Genomic DNA, 26,713 nt, shown 5'->3' on the forward strand with positions numbered 1-26,713 from the left:
CTCTCCACATCGCTGCCACAGCCTCCTGAGAGTCTGCTCCCTCCGTTCTTGCCCCATTGAGCCCCTCCTCCACCCTGCAGCTGGAGCCACCTTGCCAGTGCACAGTCCTGAGCTGCAGTCATTCCCTACTTTAAAACTTCACTGCTCTTCATGCTTTCAAGATGAAGTGTAACCTCCACAGCAGGTGAGCAGTGGCCCTTCGCATATGGGTGCTCTGTGTACTCCAGCTTGTTGACCTGCCTCTCCACGGCATCCCACCTGACATTCCAGCTTTGCTGATGAACACATAGTGCCCTGAATGGACCACTTTCTTCTCTCTACTGGGCCTGCACATTTTCCCGTTTCTTTTCATCCCCACCTTGACCTTCAGTCTGGCTAACCTTGGTTATCTTTGAGGGCTAAATTATCTTCTTCTGAAAACTGTCCCTGATTACTACCCATCTCCCAGTGCACACCAGGGACCTCTGTAGGAATTCCTATGATATCCCCACGCTTCCTTGTATTGTAGCAGTGAGCACATTGTATTATAATCACCTCTGTCCTCCAGTAGATTCTATACTCCTTGAGGGCAGTGACTGTAGCATATTCATTGGCAAAGTTCCAATTCCCAGCATGATGCTTGCCATATAGGTTATAGTCAATCATGTTTGAATGAATGAATGAATGTATGTGTGAATATACGCGTATTTCTTTTACATCTTGCCTCTGGACTAAATTCTCCCATCTCTTTCATCTTTTCTGATATGACATTACTTCTAATCCCCTCATCCTTTTACTCTTCTTTGGATATCTCAGTGTCTCTCTTCAGGTGTCATACTCAAGTTACAGTCGTAACACATTTAAATTTTAAAATGTTTTTATTTTATTTTATTACTTTTTTAGAGATGGGGTCTCGCTCTGTTGTGCAGTTAGAGTGCAGTGGCGCAATCACAGCTTGCTGCAACCTTGACCTCCTGGGTTCAAGTGGTCCTTCCACCTCAGCCTCCCAAGTAGCTGGGACTATGGGCCTGCACCACAATGCCTGGCTAGGCATTTTTTTTTTTTTAATTTTTTAATTTCTTTTGTAGAGATGGGGTCTCACTGTGTTGCCTAGGCTAGTCTCAAACTCCTGGCTCAAGCAATTTTCTCACTATGACCTTCCAAAGTGTTGTAGTTACAGTCATGAGCCACCACAGCTGGCCTTAAAATGTTTTTAAGAGTGATTTTTGGATAGCTTAGGTCACCATGAACATGCGGATGAATGAAATATTGAGTAAAATGACTCACAAAGAAATTGCCAGGATACAATTTTTTCTTTTTTGTTTTTCTTTTTTTTTTTTTTTAACCAAAGTTGATAGCCAGATACTAGCATAATGAATGAAACAGTATTTTCCTCTATTGCTCTCAAAGCATGGGTTGTTTTTTCTTTTGCCTTAGGTGATTGACTGTTTATTAAACTGAGTTTACTAATCCACTTGGTGTTCCTAGGCCATAATTACTGAATTCAAGTCCTGCTGCCAAGGCAAGGCCTTTCCTAAACTACTTAGCTTTCTCCTTCTGTAAATTAGGATGATTAAACTTTCCATCTATCTACCACTGGTGTTAGAAAGATTGATGAAGCTGTATTAGGAATCACGTTTTATTTCTTGGATGAAAGGCATTTTATAAATGCAATGAATCAAAATGTTATTAATTCAAGTTTATAACGTAATGCAATATCTATGTAGAAACCTTGCCTGGACTTTGTTTGGTTATTTGTGTCTTTACAATAATTGGAACTATCAAATTGGGAGTCATTTGTGGGAAAACTAGAATCTGAATGTTTCCCAGAAAAAAATATGTGTGTGTTTGTGTGTGTATAGGAGATAGACAGACTTTGAGCAAGGTATGTACCTTAGAGGTCTGTATTTTAGTATCCTTTATAAATTAGGGATAATAACTATACCTAGAGTATAGTTATTATAAGGATTAAATTAGGATAATAAGCATTTAGCACAGTGCCTAGCACATGATCATCACTTGATAAATAGCAGCTATTATTATGTTAACTGGACTGATTTTAGGCAGCTGTGTATTTTTTCCATATATGTTTCAGCTTTCATCCTATTCTACAAAATTGTTAATTGCCACTTTAGTGCATGGAGTCTTAGACGTCGTAGGACATTAAAGTCAAGAACCCTTGGATGAGGACATACTTTATAAAATCTGGGAAAATAGGGACTTAGGCTCCATAGTTTACATTTGACCATAGCAAAAGTTTAAGATATATGTAGAAAGAAGAGTAATTATAACTTGAAATGGTAAAGTGTGATCAAACTTGAAGTCTGAGATTCTCTCAAACGTAACCTATTAAAGGTACCAAATGGAATATGTGTATTTCATGTTAGGTCTTGAGTCCTTTCTCTTTTTTTCTTTTTCTTTTCTTCCTTCCTTTCTCCTTCCTTCCTCCCTCCCTCTCTCTCTCTTTCTTTTTCCCTCTCTTTCTCTTTCTCACTCTCTCTCTCTCCCCTTCCTTCCTTCCTTCCTTCCTTCCTTCCTTCCTTCCTTCCTTCCTTCCTTCTTTCCTTCCTTCCTTCCTTCCTTCCTTCCTTCCTTCCTTCCTTCCTTCTTTCCTTCCTTCCTTCCTTCCTTCCTTTCTTCCTTCCTTCCTTCCTTCCTTCTTTCCTCCTTTCCTTCCTTCCTTCCTTCCTTCCTTCCTTCCTTCCTTCCTTCCTTCCTTCCTTCCTTCCTTCCTTCCTTCTTTCTGAGACAGGGTCTCATTGCTGTCACCCCCCATTCTGGAGTGCAGTGGCACAATTACGGGTCACCACAGCCTCAACCTCCTGGCCTCAAGTGACCTGAGTAGCTAGGATTACAGGCAGGTGCCACCATGCCTGGCTAAGTTTTTAATTTTTTTTAGAGATGGGGCCTTACTATGTTGCCCAGGCTTGTTCTTAAACTCCTGGGCTCAAGCGATCCTCTTTCCTGGGCCTCCTAAAGTGCTGGGATTACAGGCTTGAGACACTGTGCTTGGCCCCTTTTGCTTTCTGATATATTTATGATCTTAATATCTTACTGCATTACTACTACTGCCACCACTGTATAATAATAACCAGAGCAGTGACCACCATTTATGGAACCCTTAGCATATGTCAAGTCATTTACAGGCATGAGCCACTGTGCCTGGCCTCTTAACAGGCTTTAAATCTCAAATAGAATATTGTTGGGAAAAGGTGCTATTTTATATGCTACTCTACTAGTCAGGTAGATATTCACAGGTATAACTCATTATAAAGCTAGAAGTCTTCAGAGCTCCCCTTGACTACCATTCTTTATTCAAGAAGGACTTTCATGCCGGGGTAGTGGCTCTTGCCTGTAATCCCAGCATTTTGGGAGGCCGAGGCAGGTAGACCACCTGAGGTTGGGAGTTCGAGACCAGCCTGCCCAACATGGAGAAACCCCTGTCTCTACTAAAAATACAGGCGTGGTGGCGCATGCCTGTAATCCCAGCTACTCGGGAGGCTGAGGCAGGAGAATCACTTGAACCAGGGAGGTGGAGGTTGTGATGAGCCGAGATCGTGCCATTGTACTTTGCACTCCAGTCTGGGCAACAAGAGTGAAACTCTATCAAAAAAAAAAAAGGACTTTCACTAAATTTATCCATATGAGTGTTAACATAGTCATACATGTTCAGAAAACGCTTTAATATTTCCTAAATAACTCTGGAAGCTGAGTCTTGTACCCATAGGAAAGGAAAAAAAAGCCAGCTAAAATTTATTAATTTTGTTTGTAAAAACACACCTACTATGGACAAGACACAGCACTAGATTTTTTGTAATATTTAATTTTCCTGGTTACCCTGTGAAATTGATATTTTCCCCATTTTACAGAAAGAGGAAATTGAGGTTCAGCGAGGATAAGTAACTTGTCCCAGATCACACAGCTAGTGAGTACCAGGATTTATTTGTACTACATATTTGCTTCCCAGGAAACTCAATTATAACTTTTAACTGTGTGAGAGACCAGGACTTAAATGATCTGTTTTTTCTTTTAAAGTTCCATAATCTTTATTTGCTGTGAATATTAGTGCTTAGCAGCTGACATTGTCCACATGAAATTGCCTCTGAAAGGCTATCTAAAGGCAGTAGAACTAATGACCATAAAAAAGTCACTGAAGTAGTTCGTAAAATATTGTAGCTTTATCTTGACTGTAGGCTTCTTTATTGCTTTAGATTACTAATAGAGTTTTAGTGTCTTTATTTGATACCTTTTGCATTTGGCCAGTTACTTTTGAAAAAAAAAAATTATATCGGGAGAAGGATGTGAGGAGTGTGCTCAATCCCTATACCTAAAAGCAAAGGTATATTTCAGTCTGGAATTTTCAGTGGTGTTCAGAGGTGTTGATGATCTTGCCACTAAAAAGTATCTTTCCTTTTCAGCTTAAAGAAGTCTTCTGCTGAACTGAAAAAAATATTAGCCAATGGCCAGGTAGGTATTATTATATATTAAGATTTGCACATAGTAATAACAAATTACTGTCCATTTTTTGTATCCATAAGCTTATTAAACAGATAAAGAGTCTGTGAGTTTCCTGTCATAAATGAATAACATGGCTTAATTTGATTGGCAGAACAATTTGCAGCCCGTTTTTCAAACTGTGCTAATGGGTTTCACTCCCAGCAGATTGAAGTACCATGCACACACCCTGCTGCCATCTCAGTTTTTAAAAAGTTAATCAGTTCTGAACAAGTGTGTCAACTCAGGGGCTGTTGAAATGGCCCTGCATTCTGAGGTAACTGTTTCTTTCATTATCTTTGGGGAGAAAAGGAAAAACCATTACTTTTTCACCTTAGCTCCTTCTTTTGTCCTGAAACTAACACTGGCTTTTTAGGGAAGCAGAGTGACAGCAGACCTTTGGCGTAGAAAATTCCTGGCCTTCAAGAGACCTTGGTTTGCCTCGTAGACTGGCCATCTTATGCTGAATGACCTAACCCAGCCAGTGAGGGGCAAACGAGCCTTCAGGCCAGTTATTTCTTACTAATTTTGATTCAAGTAAATGGACACATCTGAAATAGTATAGTGCTTTTAAACATACACTGGTAAATTAAGCTACCTACAGGGTCCTCGATTCTTCAATAGCAACATAAATGCGTTTTAATGTTTGTTATAGTGGAAGCCCTTTGATAGCCTTGGAGGCAGGCGCCTGTCCATTGCAAGCCTGCCTATTAGGCTCTATTGACTGAGACATCTGTGTCACTGCAAATAAAAGACTCTTATTGATTTTCTTAACTGCTGTTCACTTCCCGTCCATGTTTCGAAGGCTGAAATCTTAATTATCTCAGATGCTTATTCAGTGCCTTCACACGCTGACCTCTCCAAGCCTCATTGGCATTTCATGAATCAAGTACTTGTAGTGGAGCATGTCAAGAAGACAAAGCCAGGTCCTCATGCCTGTCCTTTAATATCACCTGTAACATTGTGGCCTAATACATGTGCATGCCTTAAAACAGTGCTGTATGGTAGTGCTTCTGGGGGCCTTGCTTATTTAGCACACAATTCCTTGAATACAGTTAGAAGAAATTAAGTTGATCTGCTTCTGACATCTGATTGCCATCCAGAGTATGTGAATTCCAGTCCTTAAATATCCTGTATACAGCTAAGGAGAATCTAGTGGTGTATGTATAATCTTTGCACTCTCAACATTTTAGATAGTATTTATCGAATACCTTTAACTTTTAGCAGCCAAAGGTTTGTTTAGATTGAGGTCCACATCTGTATCACCTCAGTGCCTTATATTTTGTTAGAACCAGTATATATAAACAAAATCTGACTAAAAGGAAAGATATTGAGCCTAGGATATTTGTGTATCTTCAACATGCTTGCATTCTAGTTACTAATTGTAGTTTATGTATGAGTCACTGTGTTCCTTAGCTGGAAAATATATTTCAAAATTGACATAAATTAAGAAGCTTTAACTACATTTATTCAGCCCAGGCAATGGAAAATAACCTGTCATAGACTCTTCTTCCAAAAATGAAAAACAGTTTTTTCCACTGCAAAAAAATAATGTTTTGACAGTAAACCTAGTACCATAGATATCTTAGTGGCTTCAGTTATGAGGTTCTCTATGGTGGGAGGTTGTCATGGCAAGGATTTTTGACACTTAAAGATTGTTTATTGCTTTCCCTTGGGAATGTGATAACCTCATATTAAACAATACAGCTTTTTTTTTTTTTTCTTTATAAGGATTAGCCTTTCTTACATTTACTTGCCCTCAAAAAATTCCCTCAAAAACCAAAAAAACCCACCTTTGGAAGCTTTCGAAATGTCTCCTTCTACTAATTCCTTAATTCCTTGGTGCTATAGGGTAACTAAACAGTGAGTGAAATTGCATTGCAGTGAGGTACTGTGCACAGTTGTAGGCATCAATAAATTTCTGGGCTGAACACTGACACCACTTGATATGGAAGATGTAAGTCACATTTAATGATACTTTAACACTTGAGCATAGTTTTTTATTTTAGTGGTTTATGCTCTCAAGCATTAATAATGATTTGCCTTTCCACTAGCCTCCACTTAGATTTAATAAGGAATTCATATTAATCATTAAAAGAAAGGGACATGATTCTTCAAGATAATCAAATATTGACAAGTTAGAAATAGCTTTCTGCCTGGGTTCATTGATATAGGTTATGTGATATAAATATTTATTTCTTTTCTGTCACTCAGAGTAAATGCCACCAATTGATTCAGCATTGATATAGTGTCAACAGTTCATAAGAAACATTTGACTGGCCTGTGTTTTCCGATTAGTCTCTGCTCTATAAAGTGGGATTTACTAAATCTCTCCAATTGTCTGCTCATAGAGTGTGACTGCTTCTGAAACCATTATTGCTTCGATTTGTGAAGCAAAGGTCTAGTGATGGGACTAGTTTCTGTCAGACCTTTACATATAAAATAAGGATTAATTGAGCATTTTTATTTTAATGATTTATAAGCGATAGGTACTGATTCTTCTTAACACAGACAGACAATAAACAAAGAATATTTTCTGTGCTGATCCATAATTGAATTCCATTTCATTTTTTCCATTAATTTCATTAATATATTAAATCAAGCACTTTAAAAAAAGTTTAACATTTAGTCTTTGAGATGGAGACATTGTTTTCCTGTTATTACTTTATGTTGGAGTAATTCCATTTTTCCAGCTTAAAAAAATAAATCAGAAGGTATTTTTGGCATGTTTTATTGAGAGCTATAAATCAGTCTCACTGATGTGTTTTCTGGATGTGTTTTTCCTACTTCAGTTCTAGTGTGGCATCATCTGTTTAACATTGGCCCTTGATTTGAAACTGATTAGAAATAGCCCAGAGGGTCAATTTGAAGAATTTAAAAAGTGCACAGTTACTCCAAAGATATGTGACTTTGGCCTTTGCATCTCTAAAGTTATTTTTTCTTTCTCTGTTTTTTAGAAAGAGTTTATAGGAGAGGGTGGCAGTATTTTCCTATTCCTGATAAATCAAGTATAAATCTACTCAAATCAGATCTAAAACTAATTCTGGTCCAGCTGCATCTTTTGGCTGTTATTTCGATAACTTCAAAAAGCCTTTAGAAAAACTTTCTGTACTTGGCTGGGCGCGGTGGCTCATGCCTATAATCCCAGCACTTTAGAAGGCCCACTTGAGGCCAGGAGTTTGAGACCAGCCTGGCCAACACGGTGAAACCCCTTCTCTACTAAAAATACAAAAAATTAACTGGGTACGGCGGCCCATGCCCAGGTGGTGGAGGTTGCAGTGAGCCAAGACTGTGCCACTGCACTCCAGCCTGGGCGACAGAGCAAGACTCTGTCTCAAAAAAAACCCAACAACAACAGGAAAACCTTTTTGTATTTAGAAAAAAAGGAAGGGGGAATAGGTATCTACTGTAAAATTAGGTTTAAAAACTGTATCATTACTAGTATATATAACTCTTAGATTCTTACAGTTCATCTTGGATTGTAGAGGAAGACTGAAACATAAATGAGACTGTGTATGTAAGCCCAAACTACACAACCCTCCTTTACCCACACAAACCCAACCTGACTCTGCCCATGGGTTGTTGCTGTCTCTGTTTCTTTTATGGCCCCTGCCTCTCTTTCAGCAGGAACAGAGCTCAGTGCCAGTCATTTCTCTAAGGTCATTTGCTATCTTGGCAGTTGACATGTAATTGTAACTCCTGTGGCTTTTTCTTCCTCCTCCCTCACATTTATTATTCTGCCTTTTATTTGCTTTTTTAGTTAAAACAAGGAACCTGGACTGTATTTAAAAACTACTTGGTATTGTTATTGAATAAAAAGCTGTCCTTCACCTGTTTTCAATTTAAAGAGCTGTGTGATTTTAAAAACGTTTTTCTTCTTAAAAACTAACATCATAGCTAATGAAATTGCTTTTAACTTGTGAGTGTCTTTCCGTTGATTGTTTACCTTCCTGTGGGCCAGTAGCCATTGATAGGAATGTCCCGCCATACTTAACACCTGAGACAAACTGCTGAGCTATGATGTTGTACTGGAGTATACTGAAAGACTGAGTTTTTGACTAGTTATGTAACCTAAGTAAAGTGGGCTAACTGGTCTTAGAATGCTGTAAAATTCTGTGATTTTTTTAAATGATACTTGATCCCAACTATAATATTTAAATACAATATTCTGTAAGCTTCTAAATATCACTTTCTTATGTAATGAACACTCTTCCTATGCTTCATTTTGAAAAGTTGAATTAATATCCTTATCTAAATGAAAAAGGCAAAAATGCTACTAGTTGATTGTAGATCCCTTTAGTGATTTTTTCATAGTTAAGATCAATTAAATTAGCCTAATTGGTCAGAGATATGAAGTTCTAAAAATATTTTTTGTAATCAATTCTTGGGCTCTGCTTTGTTTTTCCCATCCCCTCCCAATTTCTTTTTTTACATGAGGAGTATTTGTACAGCATATAAAAATTAGAAAATTCAAATAAGCAAAAAGAAAAAGAATCTGGTATTTTTAAATATTAAAAAATGACCAGGCTGGACACAGTTGCTCATGCCTGTGATCCCAGCACTTTTGGGAGGCTGAGGCAGGCTGATCACCTGAGGTCAGGAGTTCGAGACCAGGTTGGACAACATGGTGAAACCCCATCTCTACTAAAAATACAAAAATTAGCTGGGCATGGTGGCACGTGCATGTAATCCCAGCCGTTCAGGAGGCTAAGGCAGGAGAATCACTTGAACTTGGGATGTAGAGTTTGCAGTGAGCTGAGATCACACCTTTATACTCCAGCCTGGGTGACAGAGTGAGACTTCATCTCCAAAAAAAAAAAAAAAAAAAAAAAAACCAACTAAAAAACTATCAATCAGTTCACAGGCCAAAGGTTTACATAACTTTAAAACATTGTAGAAACACATTATAGGAACACGTTGCTCACTTTTTATGGATACTAAGTGACATGGTTCTAGAAATTGCTCTTCAAAACCATTTTTATCTTTATGAGACTCTTGCAATCCTCCTGGTTATATGAAGGATTCCATATTTGTCTTGATTTTTTCCATTCTTGAATTTGCTTAGACAGTGATTAATGCACATGCACATACACTTGCAACAAACATTCTCCCTCTCCCCTTCTCCTCCCTGCACTCCTTCCCCACCTGTGCCCTGACAGTGTTGGATGCTTACCACTCCTTGTTAGGTTGGAGTGCTGGGAATGTGGATTGGGTAGCTTCTTCCCTTCTCTTTTCCCTGTAGTGGATATTAGTGGTAAAAAGTCTAAGAAGTCAGAATTACACCGTTTGAACATGCTCAGAGACATGCCATACCTACCCCTTTGCCTATGAAGTGGTGGAGGGTATATGATTGCAGACTGTGGCCCCTCCAGGGCATAGACCCTATCTATTACGTAGCAACTTCCTGCTTACCCTTAAACCTTAGTGCCACAAATTCAGAATTTGTGTACTTGAGTGAGTGAAATGTCTCTTCTAGAAATTTATGTCAAGCCTTGATGAGAGTGTAGCTTATTAGTTAATAGTACAAATCAGGTTGTTACAGACATGTTTAGATTACCTAGAGAAATGTTCTAAGGGAATTAGCCCAGTGGCCTATTTGTGCCCACCAATGGATACTGCTATTTACATATCCTTCATTTATCAAAGTAAACCAAACAGTAGTTCTGCTAGTTTAGCATCTCGTCACTTTATGTGTTACTTTTCTTCATGCTGCTTTAAAATTTATCATTCCGTCCAGAATAATGAGATTTTATTTTGTTTATGCCACACCTTTTATACAGCTTCAAATGTTTTTTTTCTGTATTAGTAATATAGAGGTAGTGATGAACAGAATTTCCCTCAAATAGGAAAATAGTTGCCAATTGTTCTGGCATGTTTTTCATTACTTCACAGACCCTGAATATAATAATTAGCTGATTGTAAAGGGCATCAATCTGGTTGTACTACAATTAAATTGGGTGCTGAATTGGCCTTTGCACATTAATCTGTCAGTATTCTTTTAGGGATTGGTAAAATGGCTCGGAAAGGAAGCTGTTTCTGTTACCTGCATTGTACTCCTAATTATCACAGCTCTCTGAAGCTTCAACTTCAGAAATGTGTAGAAGGAAAATATTTCCCTTGGTGAATGAACCCTTGCTTTATTCAATTGGTAGAAGTTTAGAGTAGAGCAAAATATTTAAAGCTTTACTATACTGGTCTGAGAGCAAACTGTTTTTTTTCCAAGTGATATTGAATTAAAAACTCCATCCATTTTCTGCCCATGCAAGGCAGTGCAATTCCCTGGAAATTGATTTTTTTTTTCAGGGCTTACAGTGGCTTTCCCCAAGCTTTAGCTATATGGAAAAGAACACCTTTATTAAATCCACTTAGTGAATAAAGTTGGCAGTTAATTTTTAAGCATCTGGACCAGTGTGTAGAAAATTACTGAATGCATCAAAGTCCGACTAGTCTTAAAGTCATTTGATAAATAATTATATAGGGAGCTCTCTAAACTCTAAAACATTATTTTGTGGGCACTAACATAATTTACCTACTATTCATGATACAAATGAGAGTAGTTATTTGTGGTATAATGGGTTTTATAGAACCTTGAAAAACATGCAAACTTTTATATATTAAGTTATGAAAATGACTTTAATAAAAATTACATGCCTATGTATTTTTCCTTTATAATATCCGACTATATGTGCATCTTAAGTGCATTGATTTGGTACTTTGCCATCTTCATAATATGATTTCTGCCTAATTATTGCTGTATACTAGTTTGTTACTTGCAAAGAAAAGCGATATGTACTCTAGGAAAATCATAAACATTATTTAGTTTGTTAAATGTTAATTATGGGGGTCATCTGAGGAGTTTTCTAGGGCTGATTTATTTACAGATCATGCGTTAGATTACTGAGAGAGAGTGTGTGTGTGTGTGTGTGTGTGTGTGTGTGTGTGTGTGTGTGTTGTCTTCCTAAGTTTGACTTTGGTTATGTGCAGTGCTCTTTGGCATTGGTTATATGCAGTACTGGAGACTGTTTTCTTATCAGTATCTCTGACCTGACCCTTTTGAGCTATGTTATATCATTCCATTTTGACACCTTTTATCAAACTTTAATGAAATGACCCAGGCAAACAAATTGTCATTAAACTTTCCATCACTTTGTCCCTTGGTATCGTCTTTTATAAATTGGACAGCAAATGTTGTATTGATCTTCTCGTTCTTGCAGCTGAACTTGAAATGACCCAGACTGCTTGTTGTTTATGGCCCAGAGTTGCTTTTCCTTGACATTTCCATCCACAGCATGACACCCTTTTTGTTTTTCTTTCTTTCTTGTGGAGATGAATGAACAAGACATACGGTATCGGGACACTCTTGGTCATGGCAACGGAGGCACAGTCTACAAGTGAGTAGTCAATTTTGTTTAAACTTTCTATCGGCTTTTCGAAATACTGAGTATCCAAGTTCTCTGTGGCAAAGATTTTTAAATGACCACTAACACTTAGATTTTATTTCCATATTTGACTCCAAAATTCTGCAAGACATCTATTTTCTCAAGAATTGCCTGGAAAGTGCATTTATATTGCCTTTTTAATATTTCCGAGTCTGCAACTCTCCTGGGTGTGTACTTAATAGTCCACCATTAGTAAGTGTACCTTTAACTGGCCTGAAGTTTAATGCATTTTTTTTCCTTTGCTTTTTAACACTATTATTATTATTTTTTAACTTGCTAGCATCCTACACTAGTCCCCTGCCTGTTTACAGTTATGCCCAGTGGAAGCCAGACCTTATAAATACCATTGCTTTGCCCTGTGTCAACACTATAAGTTATTAAAAAGCCTTCTTCCTGTTGTATTTTCTTCTCTCCTCACCCTATTCCCCTGAGAGAATTTCTACACATTGATGAATATGTTAAGTTATAAAGTTCTCCCAAATTCCAGTTGCAGTGATCTTACCCCAAAGGAATGTTCATTTTCATATTAAAAAATGCTAGCCATAAAAAATAGTTCTCCGACAGGGAAGTCTTCTCATGCAGTAGTACAAAGTTTAAACTACATAATGTAATATCTGGTACTTAATAGTCTGCAATGGTGTATGAAAAATATTCCACTAGGAATTAAAAAATCCATACTCTGTAAGAAGGCCCTGAGGGAATAATAAAACTTTCCTCCAGAGAGCGGTTTTCCATGTATACACTAATCCTACATCACATTATGGTTGTGATATTAGGTCACAACCACAGATACTTTAACATTGGTATTAATATGTATTTCCAGAGTTGTAAAATAATTAACTTATTTTCTAATCGATTACCCATATTCTTAGAATTTTAAGTTCTGACTAACCACATGAATACAGATAAAAATTGCCCTATTCTATGACCGTGAAGGTTCACATCCTAAAATTCCAGAACATCCCCTACTCATTGATGCAGCCTTGGTGTGGAATTTGATTTCTCAGGCTTAGAAGCTCTTTTGAAGTCATCTGATTCAGCCACCCATTCAGGGCTTCAGTGCCCTTTGCAGATACAGCCAAGATGTGAGTCCTTTCTCCTGAATATAGTCCTTTAAGAGCTTATGTTCACATGTTTGGATTGTTTTTTCCTGCAGATGACTGAGTATTGTGAACAGTTGGTCTGAAAGTGAAGTCCTTCCACTATGATAATTCAGAGAAGTAAATAAGAACATGTTTCTTACATGTTCCTTGGTCCTTGGGCCTGGCCCTTAAAATTGGGGTCCAATGTGTCTAATGATTTTTGCGGCTACTATTCTGCTTCCCTGGATCATACTAATGTTCTTCCCACACAACCTCCAGTATAAATGGCATCTTTTCATCTTAGTCTTCTCTTCCTTACTATCTGATTTAGATTTTTACTGTGTTCTGAAGGTTCTTGAGTTCAGGTGCCCATAGAAAGGAAAGAGGAAGAAGGAACATGTACAATCTGATTTGCTTCTATTGAGTTCACTTTTCAAAGCTTGAACCTTTCTTCTTAATGCCTTTAGGCTGATAGCCAAATATAATAAAATAAGAAAGATTCTGGCAACTCTTTGTATTCCTTTTATTGGCTTCAAATTGAATTCAAAAATGTTTCCTTAGACTCCTAACCTACCTATCTGTGTTATTTCAGCAAACCTTTAGTTTTATATTAATTGAAGGTCTATTGTGAACTTATTGTCCTAGCTTATTTCTAGAAGGGAAGAAGCATAAGACCATGAAACTCCAGCAGAATTTTTACGAGACATAATATTCTAGATGTTGACATTTTAATCCTTTATTTTAAAACATAGGTTTGTTTGTTTATTTGTTTGTTTGTTTTGAGATGAAGTCTCGCTCTGTTGCCCAGGCTGGAGTGCAGTGGCACGATCTCAGCTCACTGCAACCTCTGCCTCCTGGGATTCTCCTGCCTCAGCCTCCCAAGCAGCTGGGACTACAGGCGCACACCACCACGCCCAGCTAATTTTTGTATTTTTAGTAGAGATGGTGTTTCACCATATTGGCCAGACTGGTCTCGAGCTCTCGACCTCGTGATTCACCCGCCTTGGCCTTCCAAAGTGCTGGGATTACAGGCATGAGCCACCAAACCTGGCCAGGTTTATTTTTTAAAACGGGGAGTGTACAGAGAAGTGGAAAAAACATGCCCATCCACCAAGGGAAAATCACAGCATGAAATTATGTTAATTTTGTTTTTAAAATTGTTATTTTAAATTGTGGTGAAATACACATAACACAAGTTACCATTTTAACCATATTTAAGTGTATAGTTCGGTGGCATTAAGTACATTCACACTGTTGTGTAACTGTCAACACCATTCATCCACAGAACTCTTCATCTTGCGTAATTGAAACTCTGCACCCATTAAACAGTAACTCCCCCTTCACTCTGTTAACGTTGTTTTTAGCTAAGAAGCATGGCTGGAACTTCTTTCATTAGGGCTACTATGTCAAAGGGACCATTCTTCTATATGTCCTTGCCACAAGTTTTTTGATTTGCTAAAATGCTGTGTGTGATGTTAGGAACTTATCCTAAGAGCTCATTTAGCTACCATTGCTAATGCTCACTGTAAGTGTTGTAAGATGTAATGTTTTTGACATGATTGCATATGGGTGGTGAATGACAATATCCTGATAATTTTAGTGCGTATTTACCTTATTGCCTGTGTGATTCTTAAGAGGGGAGGTGAAGGTACCAAATTGCATAACCACTTGTCATTGATCGTTGGGTATCATTTTTGCTCGGGCTTCAGCTTGTATTATTGTTCTTATATCCCTGGCTTTTAGTACAGCACAAAGAAATGATATAATCATTGAAAAATGAGGATCCACTTTACTAAAGTCTCTATAAAACTAAGTGTTTGATGTGTTATGATTGAGTTTCTTCTATACTAAGTTCACCTTAATGGTGTCGGTGATAAAAAAAAATGTGGTTTTTCAAACAGCGTGATTACATTATAGGCTATGCTACATAAACTAGATGAAGAAAATATTGGAAAATACACTCATTGGTAACAAAACTGCCTAATGGGCTTATTCCATTTTTTTCTTTAAAGTGTAATAAAGCTAATAAGTGCAAAGCAAAAGTTTAATAATGCAGTCTTATTCACTTCACCTGATAGAAGGTTGGGAATTTTAAGGGATATTGTAATCATGTGTAATTACAGTGTATATGATTTAACAGTTGATACATTTTCCTCCTTTAGGTGTAGATGGGCTTCACAGTTGTACAATATGAAATTCTGGCCCCAGACATTTAAACCAAATGGTAATGTGAATTCTGTGTGCTGTCTCCTGATGAGCTGTGCTCTATATTGTGAGAGTGACTTAGGCAGTTAATTTTAAGTTGGTATTTCTTGGATTACTAATTTGGGCTACATGGAACATAAAGGAAATACCTTAAAGTATGGCTCAAGCCTAGGAAGAAGAAAAGTTTAGGAAAAGGTAAGGAATGTATTTTCCTTGTTGCCCCATTTCCTAAAGTGCTACAGGTTGCTCCAAAAAAAATAAATTCAGGAAAGACATATGTTCTATTTCCCTCTGAGAGATTCACAATGAATTTAAAAAATGTTGAGAAAGTAGAGAATGGTATGTGTTGTGATTAAGTGTGAGGGCTCTTAGTCTGAATCCTGCCTCTCTCACTAATTAGCTACGTAACCTTTGGCAAGTTATATAATGTCTTATGCCTCAGTTTTCCCATCTGTAAGATGGGGATAATAATAGTATCTAGGTTGGGCGGGGCACGGTGGCTCACACCTGTAATCCCAGCACTTTGGGAGGCCAAGGTAGGCAGATCACGAGGTCAAGAGATTGAGACCATCCTGGCCAACATAGTGAAACCCCGACTCTATTAAAAATATAAAAATTAGCTGGGCGTGGTGGTAGGTGCCTGTAGTCCCAGCTACTCAGGAGGTTTGGGCAGGAGAATTGCTTGAACCCGCCAGGTGGAGGTTGCAGTGAGCCGAGATTGTGCCACTGCACTCCAGCCTGGCGACAGAGTGAGACTCCGTCTCAAAAAAAAAAAAAAAAAAAGAAAAAGAAAAAAGAAAAAAAAATAATAGTACCTAGGTTGTTGTGAGGTTAAATGAGATGATCCGTAAAAGGCTTAGCACTATGACTGACACTTATTAAGTGTTAACTACTGGTAATGGTAGTGCTAATAATAGAAACATTGTTTACATTCTGTACTTCCTACCCTGACTTGGCCATGGGACTCTTTATTATTTTTATTTTTATTTATTTATTTTTTGAGACAGAGTCTTGCTCTGTTGCCAGGCTGGAGTGCAGTGGCAACATCTTGGCTTACTGCAACCTCCGCCTCCCGGGTTCAAGTGATTCTCCTGCCTCAGCCTCCTGAGTGGCTGGGACTCAGGCATGTACCGCCATGCCTGGCTAATTTTTTGTATTTTAGTAAGGATGGGGTTTCACCATGTTAGCCAGGATGGTCTTAATTTCTGACATCATGATCCACCTGCCTCGGCCTCCCAAAGTGCTGGAATTATAGGCGTGAATCACCGCCCCCAGCCAGCCATGGGACTCTTTTTGAGGAACATCTATAAACATCTCACAGAATTATAGTTGTGTTGAACTAACTTTGAGAAATTCTGCCTTTACGTTATACACATTATACTTCTATATTTTCTTCTATTCTGTAGTTGCTTGATGAATAATGATATCTTACATATTATCTTAAATATAATGATTTTTTAAGTTTCAAAGTATTTTTTAATCCTAATTTATTTTCGGATTGCTATAGGACAGCTGGTATAATGTTAAGCCCATGTTACCACTGAAAAAACTAGGGCTTATCATGTGGCCATTCAGCAGCAAAGCCAGATCTCTATACAGCATTTCTTTTCTTTTTGCTTGGTGTTCTTCCCCCAGGCGGTGTTGTCTCAAGGTCAAGCCGAGTCCATTTTGTTTTCTTGTGTTTTCTCATGTACCCAGCACAGTTTTAAGGATAAAATAGATCCTTTGTACGTCTTGGCTGAAATGAGAATGAGGCAAGTAGAGGTTTTAGTGGGCTCTTTAATTGGATCTTCCTCATATCTAGCTACTTTGAGAGGCTGTACAATTGCCGTAGAACATTCACCTAGAAGAATAAGAATACCCAAACTAAGGAGATTGATATTCAAATGACTAACTTTCTTTAAAATGTTAAAACTTTCAGTGCTTAGTATCTGTTGACTCACTAGTCACTGTCTCTTTGTCTTGGATAATATGTCACATGGAAATGAAAGAAATTAACAGCCATAGTGACTTTGGAAACATTGATTCCAAAGCCAGTCTCTAAGACTCTGCTTCCTTGGTATATCATTTGATGGAGTCACTCAAACTTTGGGTCAGAAATGAAGTAATATTTAACTTTGAGGATTAAATCATGGTAAGTCAGTTAGCCAGCAATCACTGAAGGATTTATTTTATTTTTTCCTTAATGCCAGTTATTCAAGCCAAGACTCATATTTTCAGCTTCGGGGCCAGATAATCTAGTCTCAAGATGTTTGAAAACTGAATTTTCTACCTCCAACTCCTTCCCACAGGATAGAGTAAGAGTCTGATCTGGAATTTTCTCAGTGATACAATGGGTAGGATAGATACTGCCTTCATGGTGTTTTGAAGGTTGAATGTATACCATTACTTAGGAATTAATTTGAACCTATCTAGAGACAATAAGAGGAGGGAAGGATTTGTAATTCTCAAAGATGTTGGTCTGTCCTCCTTTCTGTTGCCTTATCTAAAGAGAGATATTTGCTGGGCAGTGGGCTGGGGATGGTCCTTGGAGGTGGTAACTGCGATCCTGTGGCCTATTAGGTTGTGTTTTTTGCACTTGTGATTTGACTGTAGAGGCCAACTAAAATGTTAAATTAGTGTTTGGGAGCTCGAATCATATTAACTCATTATAGTAATATGATTTATTTAATGAAAATTAGAAGGACTGATGGTCATTTATATAAAATGAGAAAATACATAATTGTCTAGTTAAATGCTGTTTAGTAAACAGAATATTTCAAAACATGGAATTCCTTACAGGAAACAGAATGAAAAGAGTCCTTGATGGTGAAAATATTGGGAACCACATAGTACCCAGAAAACTTTGACTTTCCTCTTTGACCAGCCAACCTGAAGGTGTGAAACTTAAAGAGGGAGCAAGAGGTCTGGACCCCAGCTTCGCTTGTGGCTGTGCCAGTGGCCCTAGTCTTTTATATATTTTTCCATGATGTGTATCTTGTAAATTAAGAGTAGTTTTTAAAGGGTTTTAAAATTGACCTGAGAGCTAGAATGATGGTTTGATTTATTTGGACTTTAAATTTCTTTTTTTTTTTTTTTTTTTTTGAGGCGGAGTCTCGCTCTGTCGCCCAGGCTGGAGTGCAGTGGTGCCATCTCGGCTCACTGCAAGCTCCGCCTCCCGGGTTCCCGCCATTCTCCTGCCTCAGCCTCCCGAGTAGCTGGGACTACAGGCGCCGCCACCACGCCCGGCTAATTTTTTTGTATTTTTAGTGGAGACGGGGTTTCATTGTGTTAGCCAGGATGGTCTCGATCTCCTGACCTCGTGATCCGCCCGTCTCGGCCTCCCAAAGTGCTGGGATTACAGGCTTGAGCCACCGCGCCCGGCCTGGACTTTAAATTTCTAATCACATAAGGAATCTTCCTTGCAGCCAAGATCATATTTTAAACAAGCAAACAAGACATCATCCTAATGTAAAATTAAATATTTGTATATGGCTGGATTGCATTATAGTATCATGTGACAAGCAAAGATATTAATGTTTTCAGAAAATCAATGAATATTTGTCAAATAAAATTAATTATGTATGTTTCCTTCTCTCCTTCTCTCAGCATTCACTGTTATAGGTTTGTTTCATACAATAATGTGTATTGTATCGATTTGAATCTAAGGAATGAACCTGAGCTCATGGTTCTCTGTACCTTTCCCACCTTTGCTTTTCCCCACCTCTCCATGTTCCTATAACTTCATACATGCTCATATCCATTATGGCAGTGATGTATTATTGGCATCCAGCCAACATGACAGGATGTCACAGGTCGCTGAGAAGAGATTTTCAGACTCTGTTTCCACCCGAATTAACTATTATTGAAATAGTTTATTGAGATTGAAGTATTGATCATTTTCTGCTAACCTTGGCTTAAGGGAAGGAAGAAGAGGCAGTAGTGTTTTTGAAAGACACTAAATTTCATTTTTAAAAATCTCATTTATTTAGCCTTTTTTTCTTTCTGTTTTATAGCCTTTATTGTTTTATTGCTTGGAAAAGGGTATCTTGGTTTTATTTTTTATGACAGTATAATTATACTTCAGAAATGCACTTGATTACTATGGGTAACAAAATTGTTCTAGTATATTGGTTTGGCCAATATTGCTATACAAACAACTTTTCAGTCAATTGAGTCTGGTAAAAATCAATACATTATGGTAATATTTCAAGTAAGAATTTGCTGAGTCTAAGTGTTTCAACTTCATCTCCTTTCAGGGAAAAAAATAGTTTTGAAGTGGCAAGACTTCTTTCTAATATTTTAATAACAAATTTTTATTTATAAAGACATTTAAAGTCCCCAGTAAAAGTGGTTGTGATTGGGTAAACATTACATTAGCACACTTCTGTATTATAGGGTGCAAGATATCTAGTTTCCATTTGAAATCTATTCCCTGCCACACCAAGAAGGCATAACATCAGGGACTGACATAGTGTCTGTCACTTTTGGATTCTGGATTCCTGTATGTAGTTCTGGGTGCTGAGTTTACAGACATGTGGACAGTTCAGAGAGCACACAGAGGAGCAATGGAGAGAATAATGAGGGATTGGGGAATTGTGCCTGTTCAGTCCTCCTTCATTCATCTGTCAGGCAGCCAAGTTCTGAGCATGTGCTATGTGGAGGGCTCTGTGTCAGATGTTGGGGACAGCCTAGCCTCAAAACTTGTGTCTGGATAGATGCATAAGTTCTGTCCTCAGGTACGCATGGGACCTCACAGTCTGGGCCACCTGTCTGTGTATATGGTGCACAAATCTGGGGGCTGAAGAAGGAGTGATGGCTTTTGGCTCTTTCCTCAGGAAGGATCAGGAAAGGCCTCATGGAGGAACTGGCATTTGAGAAGTGTTTGAAAGGAATTGGCTAACTTTTCTCTGAGGAAGAGAAGATTAAAGGGCTCCGTGACAGCTGACTTAAAGTCTGAAGGGCACTTCTGTAGATGAGGAGCAGGTTTGCTTTGTGTTCTTCTGAAGACTAGACACAAATGGCCTGTCTTGAATGTCTCTGTGACAGTCGGCCTTTGGTTAGAGTGATTAATGTACTCTTTCTACTCTTCTTCCCACTGGGTTGTGTTCCCTGGAGGAGAGTCATGTCTAGGTTATCTTGGTGGGAGTCCTTACAGCGCCCAGCACAGTGCCTTACCTACTGTAGGCACTTAGTGAGTGTTTCAGGAATTTACCTGCAGAGGCAAATTCTTCACAGCCTAAGGATGGACACAATGTGTTGTTCATTGCTGGGTGACTCTGGGAAGTGGTGAACTCCTCTACCTTAAGCAGAATGATGTGGCTGTTGTTCAGAATGGCTGAGAAAAGAATTCCCACTTTGACCTGGACATGAGATGACTGCACAGATTTCTCCCAAGCCTAAAGTCCCAGAACTAAATTCAGCATTCAGTTACCATAAAAATCTTATGTCAGGTGTTGCTTGGTTTTGTTTAGTCTATATTCATTTTTTGCTGAACATCCTGTCACTGTGCCAAGGACTATTCCAAGCATGTGCAGTCCAGTTGTGAACAAGATAGGCAAGGTCAGATAGGCAACGTCCAGAGCTCACACTAGTGGGGCAAACAATAATCAAGACAATAAACACTGAAGTAAGATTATATAGACCTTGCATGTTCTATTAAAAAATGTAGAAGAGGTGCTCAGGAAGACCTGTCTGAGGTGGTGCTGTTTGAGCTGAGACTTAAAGACAGGATGGAATCAGTTTGGGAAAATCTGGGAGAAGAACCTTATAGGCAGAAGTAACCACTCAGGCAGAAACCCTAAGATTAAGATAGGCATGAACTTGTGTAATTGGAGTAGAATAAGCTCTGGGGAAGGTGGAGAGATGTACAGGGCTTGATCACCCTGGGTCTTTTAGTCCTTGCTAAATCCTTGCTAAGAAGGTATGTTACCCTCTTTTTACTTGTGAGAAAGATAAAGCTTGGAAGGGCTAAGTGGCATGCCCAAGATCAAGTCAAGAATAAAACTTAGGTCTTCTGACACCTGCTTCCCAAGCCAAGGTTTTTCTGTTTGCCATTCACTCTCTGAGTTTCCTAACTTTTAACCCAGATTATTTTTGGATGTAAGATATAAAATCAGTGTATAGATTTAAAAATCAATGATGTGTCATCTCTAGGTGTTAATTTTAGAGGCTTTTTAGTAGATGTTAAAACATCCATTTCTTGGCTGACAGTTATGACAACGTAACTTGTTATTTCGTCTACCCTTTGGGTCTCCTTATTTACCAAAAACTTATAATTTAATAATTGAATCCCTGGATTAATTATATGGTTGTGCTAGCAGAGTCTTGATTTATAAGACACGTTACGTTTTTTATAGCTATTTTATAGTATTTGATATGTTAGAAAATCGTAGTCTCTCGGTTGGCATATTGCACAAGCAAATATTTGTGTACCATAGCATCTAGGGTATTTACTTAAATTGCTTTTTTGGAAAATAATTCACTGGAAAGTCCAAAAGGCATTTACTGTGTATAACTTTCTGCCACAGTTTTTTTTTTCTTTGCTCTGTCATTGGTTACTTTGATGTAGGAGACCATGTTTCTGTTAAATTGCTGCCTTACTAGAGCGAAATAAGTTTAGGTTCTGATTTGTACACTAACGTTGAATTGGAGGAGCAGTTTGTAAAATTTGAGAAGGAAATAGCAATAGAAATTTAGGTTGTGGGTATTAAACATTAAAAAAAAAACCATTAATTTGCTTTCTAATGTGACTTTATATCATGTTGTCTTCTTGACCCTAAAATTTCCTTACTTTTCCTTGTCAGTATGGCAAAAAGAAAGAAAAAGAGAGTACAGTGCTATTGCTGAAAGCAGTTAATGGTTTTTGTCTCGTGAATTTAAATAATAAAATGAAAAATGTTCACACAAAATTAGAACTTGCTTTAGGACACAATCAATATAGCATTTTAACAAGCTTAATGTATTTGGAAGATATGTATTGTGTGAGGTTCTCAAACATACTGATTCTATTACGACAGTTAACTGTAGCAGCAAAATGTAACAATATACTTAGCCAATAAACATAAAACTTATTAAATCATAATTAAATTTTCAGAAAAGTTATCTAAATATTATGAATAAAATATATTTTACATGGCCTCAGCAACAAAATGTATAGCCAATGAAACTTTATAAGTGGTGAAGAAAACCATATATGGGATAAAATTATAGAATGAATTTTTACCGCAGACACATGTACCGAGTTAAGTTTGTGTACATCATTTGTTTCTTCTCTCTTTTAACTTCTTTTGGAGGTAATTCTTAGTGAGTATTTGCAGAGCCCAACAGCTGGGGTAACTGACTGAAGGGGCAAATGAGAAGTTTCCCTGCTCCTTTGGAGTCTGGTGAAATGTTTCAAGGCCCTACCTGCCCCCATACATGGAAGATGCAAGAGGTACTCAGATTCACTGTGGTTGCGTTTACATTTCCACAGTGGCCCCCAATCACAGGCTTCATGTTATGGTCCCAGCTGTGTGGGAATGTAGCTGAGTACAGTAGGTATCGTCATCCTCATTTGATTTATGAAGAAACGGAAACACAGATAAATGAATGGATTTCCCTGAGGATTCAGACCAAGTCAAGGATAGGACCACCACTGAAACCCAGGCTTTCTTAATTCTTAGTCCTTTCCCAATGCCATTCCTGGTAAATAATCACATTTTGACTCCATGAGGAGCTAGAATAAACAGAATATATGCAAACCTAAGAATTTCTGCCAGCAATCTCTAGCAGATATACTTCAGCTGTACTTTGAATTTTTATTTTGTACACCAGGCACAGGCACATGTATGTTATAGATGACCAGTATGAACAAACAGCTGTCTCCCTTCCTTCTTCCTTCCTTGGAACTTGTAATCTTTGAATAACTGATTAGCCCAATGTCAGAAATGTTTATGCTGATATCTGAACCTCAGTCCGTTCAACAGATGACTCCCTGGAAATTTTATCTTTGGTTTTCTTTTTTTTTCATTGCCATGATTTTGTGAGTTAGTTTATGAGTGTATTTAAATCATTTCTGGAATCTAAATATTTTAGGCTTGCTGATCTTTATAAGGAAGTTAGTTTCCCTTCTCTCATATAGACCTCTTTCTGCTTTCTCCTCCTATCGTATTTTAAAAGTATATGTGACACCGTTAAGTTTTAATCTTCTAAATGGATTGGAGAATAGCACCTTCCCTTGACTAACCTCAAAGGATTTTAAAAAACAGAATGTTGCCCAATTTTTGAGGGAGAATGTTCTAACACAGTTTATATATTTTTGTAACTCCACAAAGGTATCTCGTAAAGAACATTGGTGGAATTGGGTTTTAAAGTCCAAATACTTTCCTTCTGTTGTGCAGAACATAGCTCCTCAACCTAGAGGCACAGTGTCATATGCAGGGAAATCACTCAGATTCCTTCTTATTATTGGTTTAAAGATCACTGTCCCTGGATGGTATAAGATATGATGGTAGTTTGTACTGTTCAGTTTTTACGTTAAAGGAAAAGTCTCTCCTGGTTTCTTTTGACCCTAGTCATGATATGCCCATTTCATGAAGTCTATTTTATGCACAAAAGTGCACAAAATGAAGATAAAGTGCCTCTCTCCAGCCTGACAAAAGCCATTTCTTTGCAGAATGGTAGCTGCAGCGAAAGTGAATAAATGAATGGACAGCAATCACAGCCTAGTTGATGAAACTGTTCAATTAAAGCACAGGCATTTACATGGTGTAATTTCCCTAAATTGCCAATGAGCCCCTTTAGACACAACCAGTGTTCAAATTGATTTCAGCATTGATTTTGGCTGAAGCTGATAAATTTCTGCTTGTTAGTTAAAGTAATTTTGCAGAAGACTTTGTACTGCAGTATTGAAGTGTTCATTTAGCTGATGGTTAAAAGAGGAGTTATTTACAGAGGCCTCTACTGTTGTTCTGAGATGGGACAATTCCCCAATCATCTTTTACTTTTAATTTTTTAGGCTTCAGTATTCCAATCAATAGGTGATTGAAACTGATTAAAACTTATCCAACCAGCTGCCTATGGCAGTTTAATTAGAAGCTGGATGATTCTTAAATTAAAGTTGTCTTATTTTCATTGCAAAGCCATCTTCCAGAAGAGTAAGGCACAAACAGTGCAGAAAACTTAAAAGACTGGCTTTGCTAAGGTATCTTGCAAATGTTAAATCACTCAATGGCTATTCCTAAGACAATTCAAAAATGTATCAGAGAGTTTGCTTTTATGGAGATTAGAAGTAATAACATGCTTACTTGCCAGCCAAGGAATGTTTGTTTCATTCAGTCAGAGAGATTACCTACTGTATAATGATATATGTGAAAGACCAGCTGTTTGGGATATATCTATTATTTCATAAGCAAGATGAATGCTTGAGCTTATTTTTAAACACTGTAATGCAGGATGAAACTATCCATCATGATATCCTCTGCATCTGCCCCCTGGAAACCATCAGCTTTGAATTTATATTTTTATTCTGTTTTGAGGTCTTGATTAAAATAAATCTCCATTGAATGAAAAACAGAAATTTTTTATGTAAGTTCATGTTGACTTGTCAACAGTATTGTGGGCAGGATTATAGAAGAGAGATTTTTGCTCCTCTGCTCCCTAGGGAAGCTTCTCCATACTCATTTTATCTAGTGTGGGACAATTTCTTGAGTTTTTAATGGAAATGGGTTAATATTTTTGTCATAGGGGACATATTACATCTGATATTACGGGGAAGAAGGGAAGAAATGGCTCACTTTTCAGAGGTGCATTTACTCTTTGACCCACTAGGGTACTATTTAGTGTTCTAGAAGAGGTAATTTAGTAAATTGTACCCCAGTGGCCTGAAAAAGTTAATGCAACTCTGAAAAGTGAGCCATTCAATCGATTTTCCCTATTGCTTTTAAAAAATCAACACTGACCATATCCAGAGAATGTTGAAGACAACTGAAATTAGAGGATCTAGAAGCAACCAGTTTATTTTTACACAAAGCTTGTTGGGACATGCACTGGATTTGGCTTCAGAGGACCCAAATCTACTTCCCACTCCAGTACTTACAGATAGGAATCATGAAGCAGTCAGTGACCTCACCAAGCCTTGGTTTCCTTATCTATTAAGTGGTGATAATAAGAATATTTACCTCACAAATTTTTGTGGAGATCAAATAGCTTTACTGTATGTAAAATGTTTTATAAACTATGAAGCACAATAGAATGTTAATTATTAGAATAAGGAGGTTTTCTGAAGTAGCCATTTATGTATCTGATTTTGGAAAGTAATTTGTTGTTAGTTTTCCCAGAAACTGTGAGCAAAGATTAGATGGCTATCAAGTTTCAGGAGAGAGTTTCCTAGCTAGTTAATCCTCAGGGTATTTCTATTCCCCCCCCCCCCACATATATTTTCTAACAATTCCAGTTATTTCATTCCTTCTCATCATTAGGCTTTATATCTCTTGCTTCTCTGTTTACCCACTACATCCTTTCAGAATCCTTGATCAAGAGATCAGTGTGACTGTAGCTTCCTTGATCTCAAAGGTATTTAGACCATATATTAAAAGACATTACTCTAGTTGATGTGGAGAGTGTTAAAGGCTTGAACCAGGCCACATCAACTTGGGGAAGAAATACCGAGGTAGTGATGACTACATTAACTCTGAGGCAGGTGTGGGAGTAAAAAGGGGTATATAGCCAGAGTGAACAGAAAGAAGAAATGGCAAATGTAGAGTTACAGTAGCTTTCTCTTATCGAAAATCTTTCTAATCTAGCCAAGTTCCCTATATCATCCATTTGGTTGATTTATGAGCCCTATGTACAATCAGTTATCTTGAAATTAATATCTGTGACCTAACAACATATTTGACTTGAGACCTAAACAGTATGAGGGGCTCTGTTTTTTTGTTTTTTGTTTTTTCTTTCTTTCTTTCTGAGACAGTTTTTTGCTCTTGTTGCCCAGGCTGGAGTGCAATGGTGCGATCTTGGCTCACTGTAACCTCTGCCGGATTCAAGTGATTCTCCTGCCTCCACCTCCCAAGTAGCTGGGATTACAGGCATGTGCCACCACGCCCTGCTAATTATTGTATTTTTAGTAGAGACGGGGTTTTGCCATGTTGGCCAGGCTAGTCTCGAACTCCTAACCTCAGGTGATCTGCCCGCATCGGCCTCCCAAAGTGCTGGGATTACAGGCGTGAGCCACTGTGCCTGGCCTGTTTCTTAACCACAGATTATTTTGCAATCAGTAGTCAAGCATCTGTAATGGGTTTTTAGGCAGAAGGAAGGTTGGCAAAGACTGCTATTTGAACTAGTACAGTTTACATAAAAGCTTCTTTTTACAACTGCTGTTTACTTTGGATTTCCTATTTTAACAGCTAGAGCCTGGCTAATGTGTTTATCTATTATGGAAGGCAACAACTCTCAGTGTTGATTTCCCTGAAACTATTTGAAGTATTTCTGTGGATGGCTACTTTAGTATGTGACAGAATGTTGAAATTTCGAAGCTTGGCCGTTAGTCTTAAACGT

At 37.9% G+C, this 26,713-nt stretch overlaps 1 protein-coding gene across 12 annotated transcripts in view; it reads left to right on the top strand.

The window, feature by feature from the left end:
• MAP2K5 (mitogen-activated protein kinase kinase 5) overlaps positions 1-26,713 on the top strand; it is a 263,591-nt gene that overhangs the window by 44,452 nt on the left and 192,426 nt on the right. For all 12 annotated transcript variants that reach the window (XM_015142546.3, XM_077939621.1, XM_015142547.3 and 9 more), the window contains exons 7-8: positions 4,398-4,446; positions 11,800-11,864. In XM_015142546.3, the coding sequence (XP_014998032.1) occupies positions 4,398-4,446; positions 11,800-11,864 (114 nt within the window). The remainder of the gene's footprint in view (positions 1-4,397; positions 4,447-11,799; positions 11,865-26,713) is intronic.

Source organism: Macaca mulatta, chromosome 7, assembly GCF_049350105.2.
Source record: "Macaca mulatta isolate MMU2019108-1 chromosome 7, T2T-MMU8v2.0, whole genome shotgun sequence".
In the NCBI taxonomy this organism is placed as follows: domain Eukaryota; kingdom Metazoa; phylum Chordata; class Mammalia; order Primates; family Cercopithecidae; genus Macaca; species Macaca mulatta.